The sequence below is a fragment of the Cebus imitator genome, unplaced genomic scaffold (genome assembly GCF_001604975.1).
Source record: "Cebus imitator isolate Cc_AM_T3 unplaced genomic scaffold, Cebus_imitator-1.0 Scaffold84, whole genome shotgun sequence".
NCBI lineage: Eukaryota > Metazoa > Chordata > Mammalia > Primates > Cebidae > Cebus > Cebus imitator.
The window spans coordinates 2,240,806-2,253,535 of NW_016107399.1; the positions used below are offsets into that span (position 1 = coordinate 2,240,806).

At 45.1% G+C, this 12,730-nt stretch overlaps 1 protein-coding gene across 1 annotated transcript in view; it reads right to left on the bottom strand.

The window, feature by feature from the left end:
• The window catches only part of RXRG (retinoid X receptor gamma), a 47,014-nt gene that overhangs the window by 17,572 nt on the left and 16,712 nt on the right, over nucleotides 1-12,730 (bottom strand). Inside the window, exons 2-3 of the mRNA XM_017534044.2 lie at nucleotides 10,780-11,027; nucleotides 1,957-2,101 (exon numbers count right to left, since the gene is read on the bottom strand). Of these exons, the coding sequence (XP_017389533.1) occupies nucleotides 1,957-2,101; nucleotides 10,780-11,027 (393 nt within the window). The remainder of the gene's footprint in view (nucleotides 1-1,956; nucleotides 2,102-10,779; nucleotides 11,028-12,730) is intronic.

A 12,730-nucleotide genomic window follows, 5' to 3' on the forward strand; every position in this document is an offset into this window, starting at 1 on the left:
GAAGGAAGGAAGGAAGGAAGGAAGGAAGGAAGGAAGGAAGGAAGGAAGGAAGGAAGGAAGGAAAAAATTAGCCAGGCATGGTGGTGCGTGCCTGTGGTCCCAGCTACTTCAGAGGCTGAGGTATGAGAATCACTTGAACCATGAGGCAGAGGTTGTAGTGAGACAAGATTGAGCCCCTGTACTCCAGCCTGGGTGATAGAGTGAGACCCTGTCTTGGAAAACAAAAATAAAAAGAAGATGATTTTGCTTTATCCAGACTAATTTGTTGCATATTTCATTGCCCTTATTACCTGCTCCACACAAGCAGTTTTTAATTACCCTAGGCCGGGGTGGCTAATTTGTGTCAGGAGAGCCACCAAGCCCAGCCTCACACAGGCATCATGAATCAATCACAATACTTTTTCTAGGTAGAAGTCTTTTCAATGCCAGGCACTATGCTTGATTGATTGAAATTGTAGAACTTCAAAAATATAAGGAAACAAATCATTCAAAACATATTTATGTCTAATTCTTGAATGTAATATGTGATGTCATTGAGCTACAGAAGTGACATGACTTTCTGTTTCACTTAGGTTTCCAGCATCTCAGGAGCTCACAGTTCAGAGGAAGCCATTCTCAGATGAAATGATGGTTAGAGATAGGCTGCCTGAGGAAAGGCCAGCCTGTGACTCATTAGTTGACCATACTAGAGGCTGGCTTCTCACGTTGCTGAACTCATGGCAATGATAAATACAGGATTTTATCTTGGGCCCAGAAAACCTAGTGCTCTCAGATCTGAAATATTTGTCTTAGAGATATATGGGACCAATTTTTCAACTGTTTGGCACAGTCATTCCCATGGCTTTTCAATATTTAAATGAACCTCACAGACTTTCAACTAGAATAAGCATAGCAGAGAAAACACTCAGTTGGGCTATGGGTGATGTGCTATTATGGCAATGACCAAGTTTGCATGATTTGGGAAGTGTTTTTTGAGAGCAAGCAAACATCAGCCATTCAGCTAGGTAAGTTCTAGGTGCCTAGAACTTTCAATGGAGTGACATTCTGTAGTGGCTTTGGTGACAGTAAGAAGATAAGGAAATACTCAGTTAGCCATCATGGACAACTATAGAAAAGAAAATAACCTGCCCCTCTTATTGTTCTTCAAATAGTCAAATCAGAGATTCAGATGTGTTCAAAATTGGTGGGGAGGAAAATATGGGACAGAAAGAATGGAGAGGAAAGAAGCAAGGAAAGAAATAACTGAGAAAGGGAGAAGAGAATCAAAGGTAAATGGTGAAAACACATTTGTTCCTGCCTATAAAAACATCTTGAAAACCTAGAATGTTATAGCAGGAGATATGCTAAAATATCAAAGGGTTTATCTTTCTTGGGGACCTCATGGGTAATTTTTTAACTTTTTCTTTGCAGTTTTCTAGTTCTTTCAAATCCTGTACATTAGGACATTATTTTTTACAATTGCTTATTTGGGAGGTTTTTTTTTTTAATACTGCTTTATTATTATTTTTTTTTTTTGAGATGGGGTCTCACTCTGTGACCCAAGCTGGAATACAGTAGCATGATCACGGCTCACTGCAGCCTTGACTTCCCAGGCTGAAGCAATCCTCCCACCTCAGCTTCCCAATGTGCTGGGATTATAGGTGTGAGCCGCCACACCCAGCAAAAATACTTGATAATCACAACAGCTTCTCTCTCTCAGATACATGTATAATAATGTGACTCCAGAGAGGGGTTTCTGCAATGTTTCCTGTAAATCTCATCCTCAAAAAATAAAGCCATACTTTAAATTCATCCAGACGGTAGCTTGTGAATGCAGTGACAGAAATGTACAGGTGGGTTCCCATCTAGCCCAACCTAAAGGGACACTTTCCTTTCATTGGGTACAAAGTATTCAGGTGGACAGTGAGCAACCCCTTCTCTGGGGCAGGTTAGCAGGCTGTCTGCTTCTGCATGTACCTGAGGATCTGTCTCCACAGATGGCACAGATGTGTTTAACCAGCGATCCAGGGCTGGTGGACGGGTAGTTCATATTTCCAATCCCGGGAAGCCCTGCTAAGGGCTTGATGTCCTCTGAACTGCTGACACTGTTGACCACATTTAGCTGCAAGAGAAAAAAAATACTGTAAAGCACAGAGCCAGAGTAAACTCAATCCCAAAGGCCTAAGGCAACGAGGGCATACTCAAGAAAAAACAAGTTCTATATCAAGAAACAGTTTCCAAGTGCAGAGTATTTGAAACTGCCTATCTGTGAGATGAACTTAAGGGAGGGAAAAAAATGTCATAGGAGGAACAAAATTATTTCCGGAAGCTAAAACCTAAACCAAAAATCATAACAACACAACTCCATTAGAGTCTCTCTGCTTTTATTCATTTTACTCATGTGTTTTATTTGAGCTAGAAATCCATACCAAATTACACACCTAGGACAATGTCAGTTGTGTATTTTTAAATTTTTATCAACTATTGACTGCCTATTCAGCCATGCTGCAAGAGGAGCTATGGCTCTCAGGCTAAAGACTTACACTCTAACAGAGCCAAGCAAAAAATGCAAATCCATTCATTAGTCAATCAACAGGCATTCCCTGGGCACTCAGCAAGCCAGACACTGTGCCAAGCTCTGGGGTACAAAGGCAAGGAAAAGTACACACCCAGAAGGAAAACACAGTGAAATGGAAAAGGACATGTGTAATGGTCATCTCTGCAAGCACATTGAAAATGCAGACTCGAATACCCAAATCATTGCAGTAGCACCAAAAATTGGGTAGAAAGCCTGAGATCTATGTTTTAAACTTGTTTGTAATAGATTATCTTCCTGTGAAACTGTAAAATCTGTAGAGCCAGAGGCTGTGCCTGCCTTGTGTTTTCAGCACCTTCCTCATAGAGCCCAGCATGTAGTAGAGAGTCAGTAGATTTGAATGGCTGTATAAATGTATCTTGTACTATCCCTTCCTCATCCCTTATTGTAAGTTAACATCAGCTCCCCACCACCACCTCTGTGTCTCCCAGTGCTCTTGGGAAGATTCCTAAGGAACTGCTGCTAAGTGTCTTGTATTCACCAAAGAAAGTAAGTTGAATAAATTTGAGCCAGTGATCCAATCAGCAATAGAAACCTAGAAAGTATATCTCACATTCCTCAAAAATGTACAATGTCATCAAGGAGTTAGAACATGCACAAGAAAATAAGAACATTTACAAGCAAGCTCACATGAAGGTAGTGCAGGGTTTGTACTACCAGTAGAGGTAAACGTTTAGGGGTTAGGAACCACCGACTTCCCATGGTCTGTCTGAATTTTAAATCATATTGCCTAACCAAAGTGACAATAATTCTCAAACTGAATCAAAGGTAGGATTTTCCTCTCTATTCAAGGCCTTTGGGACAGAAGAAAAGTTCAATAAAGCAAAAACTACACAGAGCCTAAACTAAGTTCCTTCTAAATTCACTAGCTTTTTCAATTCACTAAGCAAATATTTATGGAGCGCAGAAGGCAAACAGAGGCTATCAGTTAAACGTTGTGAGGGATACAAAGAAGAAAAGACACAGCCTTTGGTGCTTTGTTTGGAAATCAACATCACTATTAATTTTTAAAAATTAATTTGCATAACAAATGACAACATATGTGATCAAAGAATTCTCTCTTTCATCCTGCACCGCCCCCTTTTTTTACAGAAGGCTATAAGACATCTGGAACTTGTAACCAGCATTTTGTTTTCACAGGAAAACATTTTGTTTTCATAGGTTCTTAACCCTGGGAGCTTTGAAGAAAAACATGGCCCCCATGTCTTGAGATTCTGATTCCATGAGTCTCAGGTAGGATCTCAGCTATAGCATTTCTTTCTTTTTTTTTTTTTTTTTTTTTCCCCCTGAGATGGAGTCTCCCTCTGTCATCCAGGCTAGAGTACAGTGGCGTGATCTCCAGCTCACTGCAACCTCCATCTCCCTGGCTCAAGCAACCTTTCCCCTGCCTCAGCCTCCTGAGCAGCTGGAATGACAGGCACATGCCACCATGCCGGCTATTTTTTTTTTTTTGTATTTTTAGTAGAGACGGGATTTCACCATGTTGGCCAGACTGGTCTTGAACTCCTGACTTCAGGCAATCTGCCCACCCCGGCCTCCCAAAGTGCTGGGATTACAGGCATGAGCCACTGCACTCAGCCAGCTTTGGCATTTCTTTAATTTCACCAGATAACGTTCATGTGCAGCCAGGGTCAAGAACCACTGGCGTAGTGTAACTACTAGGCAATAACTTTCCTCAAGGGCCTCAAAGAAACAGATGAGCACCTAGGTCCAACTGATGAAATGGAAGAATTTTAGGTCAGATGCCCCCCACAGAGATAGCCCTCTAACTGACCATGGTTCCATCCCCAAGTCCTCAGATGGACAAGAAAAGTCATGGGAAAAAGGAAGAAACCACCATCACCTGCGGCTCAAGAGGATCTCACCCTTCCTTCTCCTCCTATCCCTATCTCCAGCAGGATCAGCTCCACTGCCACCAACCTGCAGCAACCACAGAGAGTAATGATTGCCATTGCTACCGTCCTCGGAAAGCTTGCTCATTGCTAATTAATTATGTTAATCCTCACAACAACCCTTAGAGGTCTTCCTATTTACAGATAAGGACATTGAGACTTAAAGTGAGTTTATTCCTTTGTTTATTCAGAAATAATATGGAGATCCACGAAGGAGGGAGATGCAGGCACTGCCTGAAGCAACTGGCCATTAATGAGATTAAAAGTCAGTTTGGATTATTTAGGAAGGAAAGATCACATGCTATTGAGATCAGGGAAGACTTCATGAAGGAAGCTGGGACTCAACAGCCTTCAAAAATGGGTAGGATTTTGGATGGGCTACTTATGGGCAGAAAACTTTGAGAGCAGAGGCCTAGAGGGAAGCCCAAGTGTTTGTGGAGCGAAGATGTCTGGAGGATGGATGGGATATAAAGCTGAGAAGTGTGCTATGACAGAGCCTAGAAGCTGAATTGCCTGGATAGGAGAATGGATTTAGTTTGGGAAGCAATAAGCAGCTACTAGAGGTTTGGAGCAGAGAAATAATGACCTGAAACTACCTCAGTGAAGTAAATGAGGCAGAGCTTCAGGAAAGATTGAAGGAAACATGTAAGGCTATTGCACCTGCTGGGACACCAGGTTAGGTACCTTGCCAGGCCTGACTGCTTGGAGCTAGAACACCAGGATCCTGGATCCTAAACCATCATTCCTCCTTTACCTCCTTGTCTGCCTTGGGTGACAGGCGGTCCTCAATCCTCACCTGCCCTAGCAGCTTCCATCCCCACCTCCTTGGCCAGGAGCCCCTAGAGGAACATACTTGCTTTAAGGCACTTTCTCCCCAGTCGTAGCTAGCAGCCCCTCTCCAACACTCCTCCTCTTCATGAGTGGATGGTGGCGGGAGGGGCAGCTGGGACAGGTGGGTTGATGTTTTCTCTCCCCATCTCTCTGGCTAGCTTGGGGTTTGTTTTGGGCTCAGAGCAATGGCAGATGAGATCAAAGGCAGCCATCAGAGCATAAACCCATTAGCTGCCTGGTCCCCAAGTCCCCCATTCCCTGCTGTCTTGTTCCATTAGAAACAGTCTACTGAAATAAGCACTTTAGAGCCAGGATTCACCAGGCAACTCCTATCTGCTCCTGCACGCAAGCCGACTGCTCCCTGAGAACAGAAAAGAAACTTACTTGTCTGCTGGATTGTCTTCCCTTTTGCAGACTCAGCCAGGGACCAAACTCATTCTAGATGCTTCTGGAGCCATCCTTGAACACTGAGTCCTGCATTTCTGAGCTGTGTTCAGCCCAAATCCTTCCGCCAAAGGTTAGGCTGCAGGCAGGCCCTCCTGTTCCAGGGCGCAGAATCCTTCCACTGGCACAGCCTTAATCTAGTTAGGGCCTTTGTCATAAGGGGTAATAAGCCTGGACCTCCGACCTGGGTTTGGTCTAAACCTGCCATTTCCTAGCCACGCCGTCTTAATCAGGTCACTTCACTTGGCAAAGACTCTATTTCCTCATTTCTAGGTGAGTGTGTGTATTGTTGGCGGGCAGAGAGGTTGAAGCTTCAAGCCTTTTGTCCCTGGCTCAACCAGATCTGCTTTTATCTTATGTATATATTAGGTTTCCAAATATGCTTTCATCTGAAGAAAAGACTTTATGACTTTATTTTTTAAAATCATCAGACTAGACGAACTTTAAAGTCTATACCAATTCTAACATTTGCAATTTTTACTTATTTTCTATAAAAATGCAGACAGATTTAAGAGGATAGTAATTCAGTTATCAATAAATACCTAAGCAGAAATTAGCAGTGATAGAACCCAGGTCAGGCTGCAGAGTTCAGGAGGGGAGAAAAAGACAGCAGTATCTCAAAGATCTGTAAGGCCCATTTCAGAGTCCAGTGAGCAGACATCATGCTGACAAATATGCAGTACACACACACACACACACACACACACAGAGAGAGAGACAGAGAGAGAGAGAGAGAGAGAGATGTTTCCTAGATCACATTATCTAAAAAGTACATAAATATCTTCCCAATTATATACTGATGTACTTAGAAATTGCATCACTCCACTTAGATGCTCCCCAGACCAGGGATGGAATCTCATACACAATTTTGGTATCTTCCATGCCCAGTTCTGGGCCTGGTTCAATAAATGTTTGTTGAAATGAATTTCTCTAGAACCTTTCAGAAACACAGTACACCTGAATTACCTAAGTGTATAATACTATCACCTGGGAATAATCACAATACCAAGTTACTGCTATAGAGCAATGCACACCTTGAGAAGTGATTTTTAAATCCACATCTCCTTTGACATGCTTTAAAAAAAATCCCTGTAGGGTAATCAGGGCAAATATTTCTAACCTCACAATAAAGAAAAGGAAACTGAAACAGAAACAAGTTACAGTGGTTTGCAAAAGATTGCACAATTCCTGCCTTCATCGTACCAGTTCTGATCTCTTTACTCCTCAAGATAAAAAAATCCAACAGCTGCAAAAAGAGAAGCTCAAACAACGAAATGACAGAGCACAGAGTAGGAAACTGGCCCTGCCTGCTGCCCCCACCCCTAGACACTTCCTCCTCCCCACACCCCCAAATCGTACTTACCCAAGACCCAGGTCACAGAATGAACATCCCTCCATCATGAATCCCTCTCAGCCCAGTCCTGGGCAAGGAAGGCAGGGTGCATATTAATAATCTGCCCAGATGATCCACAGGGTCCAGCTCACTGTGGCTAATACCAAGGCCTTGGTCTGGTGTCGTCTTAACTGGGCAAAGCTTTGCTGCTGTGTGGTTCAAGGAGCCCAAGCCCAGAACACTGCTCAGGGTCTCAGGCTGTTGAGCTTCTCCAGCACTTGGCAAGCTTAATATAGCTCCCCAAAGCCAAACTTGGCCTTGGCCTCTGCACACAGCCCAGTTGGCCAGGACCAAAGCTTCCATCTGACCTTTCAACCCCAATCCCTCTGTACAGACATACGGTCCAGGAATAGTGGCCCTGCTACTCACACAGCTCTGAGGATGAATTGACTAGCCAGGCTTGGCTCAATCAGACTTGAGTGTGGTTGCTAAAAGCAGCCTTAGAGGGATGGTGCCTTGCCCAATTCCTACCCACAGGATCTGTCTACCACCTCCCCCTATTTTATTTCTTTTTAGATTCTGTGACTTTTATTTGAAACTATCTTGTTTATTCCTTAGGCTTTTGTCTTTCCTGTCTGCTATTGTGTAAGTGCCATGACAGTACAAACTTTGCCCACCTTATTCCGTGCTTATCCCTAAAACTTAGGACACTAAAATTTAGAACCTGATGCATAGTAGGTCCACATAAATAGTTACTGGGATGAATGCCAATGCCTTTTGCAAAACTGTACTTTCATCCCAAAACTTCAATGTATTTTCTGTCTCTAACTACCAGATTTTACTGGCCTTCCTGAACTCTGTTCACAGGAAAGAAAGGTAATAAACCAACTTCACACATTATGAAGCATAGGGTATCAACGGCCCTGATGATTACGGTACGTAGGAGTGGCATAAATGCATGTACACCCCTTCTGCTTCCCCATCCCCACTCCTCTGCGCACTTTTACCCTCTCACTGGGGTCAAGGAATATATACCGAGCAATTTATAGGTCCTTCTCTTTGCTCCCTTCAGGTCTCCCCCTGACAGCATACATGCAGCACCCAAGTTCGGTGTATCTGCATCATGTGGCCACCTCTCCCATAAGATTCCTTGGGAGCACTGATTATCCATCTTTTAATCCTTGGCAACCAGTAGGAAGATCTTGGGGTCACTGTGCAAGTCAGCATATATCAGAGCTGTGAACACAGGGCTGCAGGCCAGGGGACAGGTCCTCATTGTGGCTCTGTTTTTGTGGCTGTGTGAGGCTGGACAAGTCACTTGGGCTCCCCAAGTCTTGCTACTTCATTTGTGGAAGAAAGGATTTGGATAGAATGAGCAATCCTCATTTGAGCAGGAGTAGGGCCGTGAGGATCCCCTGTGGGGCTTTTGCTTCCTTCACAAGGGCCAAAATATGGGATGAGGGAGAAATGTGTACTCTGAAAAAGGTCCTGCAGGTGAGAACCATAAGATTAGAAACTGGGGTGAAGATAACTGGCCAAATTAGACCCAATAAAGTAGTTTATTTGGCCTGAGGAATGCTTTAAAAGTCTTTGACTTTGAACAGCTTTGAGGGAGCAGGGCAGCTCTCCACAGTCCACACCTGCCCTCATTCACTTACACACTCCTTGTTCACTCACCTGTGTTACCCGACTGGCCCCAGCTCCTGTAATTCCTACACTAGCTGATCTCTCAGGCCGTCTCCAAATTATCTATTCTATGGAGCAACACATTTTTGAAGTCCTTACTGTCTCTATGCTATAACTCCATATGAATTTGCTTTCAGACCCCTAGAATATGAGTTGTCTCAGAGGAGACTCCAGGTATGGTCACTGACGTTCTCTCTCTGGAGTAGCAGAAAATGCCAACATAAAAGGAGCCCTGCCTCTTCTTAAAAACTACAAAACTACATTCAAAGGACACTTTGGGACTGTGTTAGTAATCTCCAGAGAAACAGAATCTACAGGAGGAGTGTGTGTGTGTGTGTGTGTGTGTGTGTTTGTGTGTGTGTGTGTTTAAAATTTTATTATAAGCAATTGTCTCACATGATTATGGAGGCTGACAAGTCCCAGGATCCACAGGGTGAGTCAGCAAGCTGGAGACCCAAAAAAGCTCATGGCATAGTCCAAAGGCCAGCAGGCTTGAGACCCAGGAAGAGCAAATGCTTCAGTTCAAGTTCAGAGACAGGAAAAAAATAATGTCACAGTTCAAAGGTCATTAGGCAGGAAAGTTTCCTGCTACTCAGAGGACGGTGAGCTTTTTTGTTCTATTCAGATCTTCAACTAATTGGATGATGCCCACTCACATTAGGGAGGACAAACTCCTTTACTCAGTCTACCTTATTTAAATGTTCATCTAATCCAAAAACACCCTCACAGAAACACCCAGAACAATGTTTAGCCAAATATGAGGGCATCCTATGGCCCAGTCAAGTTGACACATAAATTTTGCCATCCTAAGAACCTGCCAGTTCTGCCTCTAGGTATGCTGGTAGATGAGGCAGCAGAGATCCTTGCTATTACACAGGAAAAGAAGAAGGTGTGGCAGATGGGATTATTGTTCCTAATACTTCACTCCTTCTAATCCTTCATATTCTTTGCATCGTGTCTCTGTAGTACCTCCCGCTAGTATAGACACAGCTTTCTTCCTTCCCCCATCAATGTTGGAATCAGTCATACGGTTTTCTTAAGCTGATGGAATATCAGTGGGCATGATTTGAGCAGAGACTTCACTGTGCTTTCTGGATTGGGTTTGGACTTTTGTACTTGTATGATACCCCATGAGAAAAGCATGCCATAGGTAGCTACTGCTCCTTTACAATGGGACATGATGAGCCTGAAGCTGAATCTATTCACCCACCAACTGAAGCAGAGCCATCTATCCTAGCTTAAGGTAGGCATATGAGTGAGAAGATAAGTGTTTGAGGATTTTTGTTATGTGGCATTAGTGCAGCAAGAGCCAACCACTACAAGAGGGGAAAGGTGATGACCTTAGTGTGGCATTGCTAGAATGAAGTAAAGACATCTGGCCATCCTATAGGCTCTGCAGAGTAATAACCTAGCATGAACCATACACATACCTCTTCTCCTCCTTCATGACAGAAGGCACTCGAAATTAACGTAGGTAAAATTTCCTTCTCCACTTCCCATAGTTTTAGAGACAGCATGCAACACAGTGTGCCTTGCTGTCAATTTGTCCACTGCCATACCTGCCTATTTCTCCTCTCAGCTGTAAGCTCTGGAGAGCAATGACCATACCCTGATCGTTTCTGCATTACCTTTAACAAGAGCACATGGCACTTCAGTGACTCAATAAATGCTCATGATTGAATTGAGAGGAATAAAAGGGGTCCACTCTGCTGATGCGAGTTGTCCATAAACAACCCTAGAGATGTTGAAATCACAGCCAGTGTTGAACTACTAAAACCACAAGGGAGGGTCCCTTTTGGTCAGTCTCCTGGACCATGAGGAGTCATCAGGTCTTCAGGACTACTCAGCCTGAGGACACACACAATGAAGACCCTGCCTGAGGGACATCTGCAGACACCATCCAACCCCTTCAGCAAGCACGCGTTACACACATGCTAAGTGCTGGTTCTGCTCCAGGGGCAGCCTGGGTGAAACCACATAAGACAGCTGGAAAGGCCTTGGAGAGGAAGAACACCTACCTGAGAGCTGGGTGGGGCAACCAGGTTGATTCCTGGAGGGGCTGCCAGTGCTCCTGTGGGTGGGCCCATGGCAGAGGTGATGACTCGATATGGAGAGCCCAGGGCATTAAGGGGGGTCCCCACTGCACTCAGAGTCCGTGGGGCACTCACTGGGGTGTCCGTGTAGCTGGGGTGGCTGTCCATTGGTTTCCCCGTGGACAAGGCTGCCGACGGGCTCATGGATGTAGAGCCAGTGTGGCCAGGGGAGCCTGTAAGGAGAAAAAGAATATAGGTGGTCGGAGGCTGGGAGGCATGGAAAGGGGCCCCGTGGAGACAGAGGCCCAGCCCCACCTTTCTTTCCTGTATCCTGCCCTTCCTTTTAGCCTACATGCCTGTGAGCCCTAGCTGCTCTCACTTACACTATCCTGATGATATAAAGAGAATCGAAGGAGACAGAGGGGAGAGGGCCCGCCCTAGGACAGAAATAAGCATGGATGTTTTAGTTCTCTGGGGCCCAGCCTGAATCCACTCTGGACTATGCCAGATCTACAGCCAATGGAACAAGGGGTACAGCCCAGAAGCCCTGGCCTGAGTGACTATGGCCTGGGCCAGCCAGCCAGGGAAGGTGAGTCTATACCAAACCTCAAGTGCAGTGAGTGAGTAGGTTCCCAGAATTCCCTGCCTAGAACTCATATTGCTCTGAGAATTGGGGCAAGGCTGAGATTCATTCATTCATTTAAACCTAACAAACATTTATTAGGGTGCCAGGTGCTGGGGATTCAGAGCTGAAGAGCACACAGTCACTGACATCAGGGGAAGGTAGAGGCTGTGTCATACCCCTGGTTTCCTATATCTTTTTAAGGTTTATGTACATGATGTTCTTGTCCTGTCCATCTCCATAGCACAGGGTTAATTAGCACTCAGGGGAGAAGACTTGGAATGGACTAGGCATGGCTTTATGGCCACAGAGGGCCAGGAAGCACAGGAAGGCAAGTGCAGACAGGCCTGCTGAGGCCATTTCTGCCTCTGAGAAGAGAATGCTGCACCCACAAATATCTGTGGAACAGGGTCTGGGCGAGGAGGTCATCAGTACCACTTTCTTCCAATAAATTGAGCCCATATCCCCCTACAGTCAAAAGCAAACTCGAGATGAAACAGAAGAGGGGCCTCCTGTCATCTTGAGAGCCCCACATGGAACATTCTCTCCATAAGAGAGGAGCTTGCTTTAGGAGGTGTGGCAGCAAAGCAGAGACTAGAAATCACCACAGGGCAGCCCACCGTGGATCACATCACTAGATCCCTGTGCAGGCAGCATGCAAGAACAGATGCGAAGTAGCCCTGTGCACAGCAGCTGCATGCAACACATCCATGGCACCCATGCCATGGATAGAAAGCGAGAGGATTAAGTGCTCAGTAAACATAATCTGCTGGAGAAGCTACCCCATTCTTGGATGCCTACTGTGGGTCAGATACCTTGCCAAACAGATGTGATATGGAGTGGAGGAAGTCATATGCCTGATGTTATGTGACTCACTATTCATCCAACAAGTACTTTTTGAGGGCCTGCTACATGCAAGGCACTGTCCTAAGCCTTTGGGCAACATCAGTGAGTGCTAAGTGTAGTGTTAGGAGCAGGATGCTGGGAGGAACTTGCTTCCTTCAAGTTCTGGAGGAGAGCGGGAAGCGTCAGAAATATAACTGTGATCCAAGATGGCTGATCACTAGCAGCTGGGGATTGCAGCTCCCACTGAAAGAGCAGAGAACGAGAGGACGCCACACTTTCAGATCAATTTTTGTTGCTCACACATCAGGAGATTCCCAGCGGAGGAGCCCCACGTGTCGCCAGCGTGACTCTTGAGGCCGGTGAGGCGGTTTTGCCGCTGCCTTGGTGTGGCGGTTCTTGGTGCAGAGTCAGAAAAGCACCATCAATCTTAAAGCCGCTGTTTTGGCTGGAGCAGAGGGTTGCTCAGAT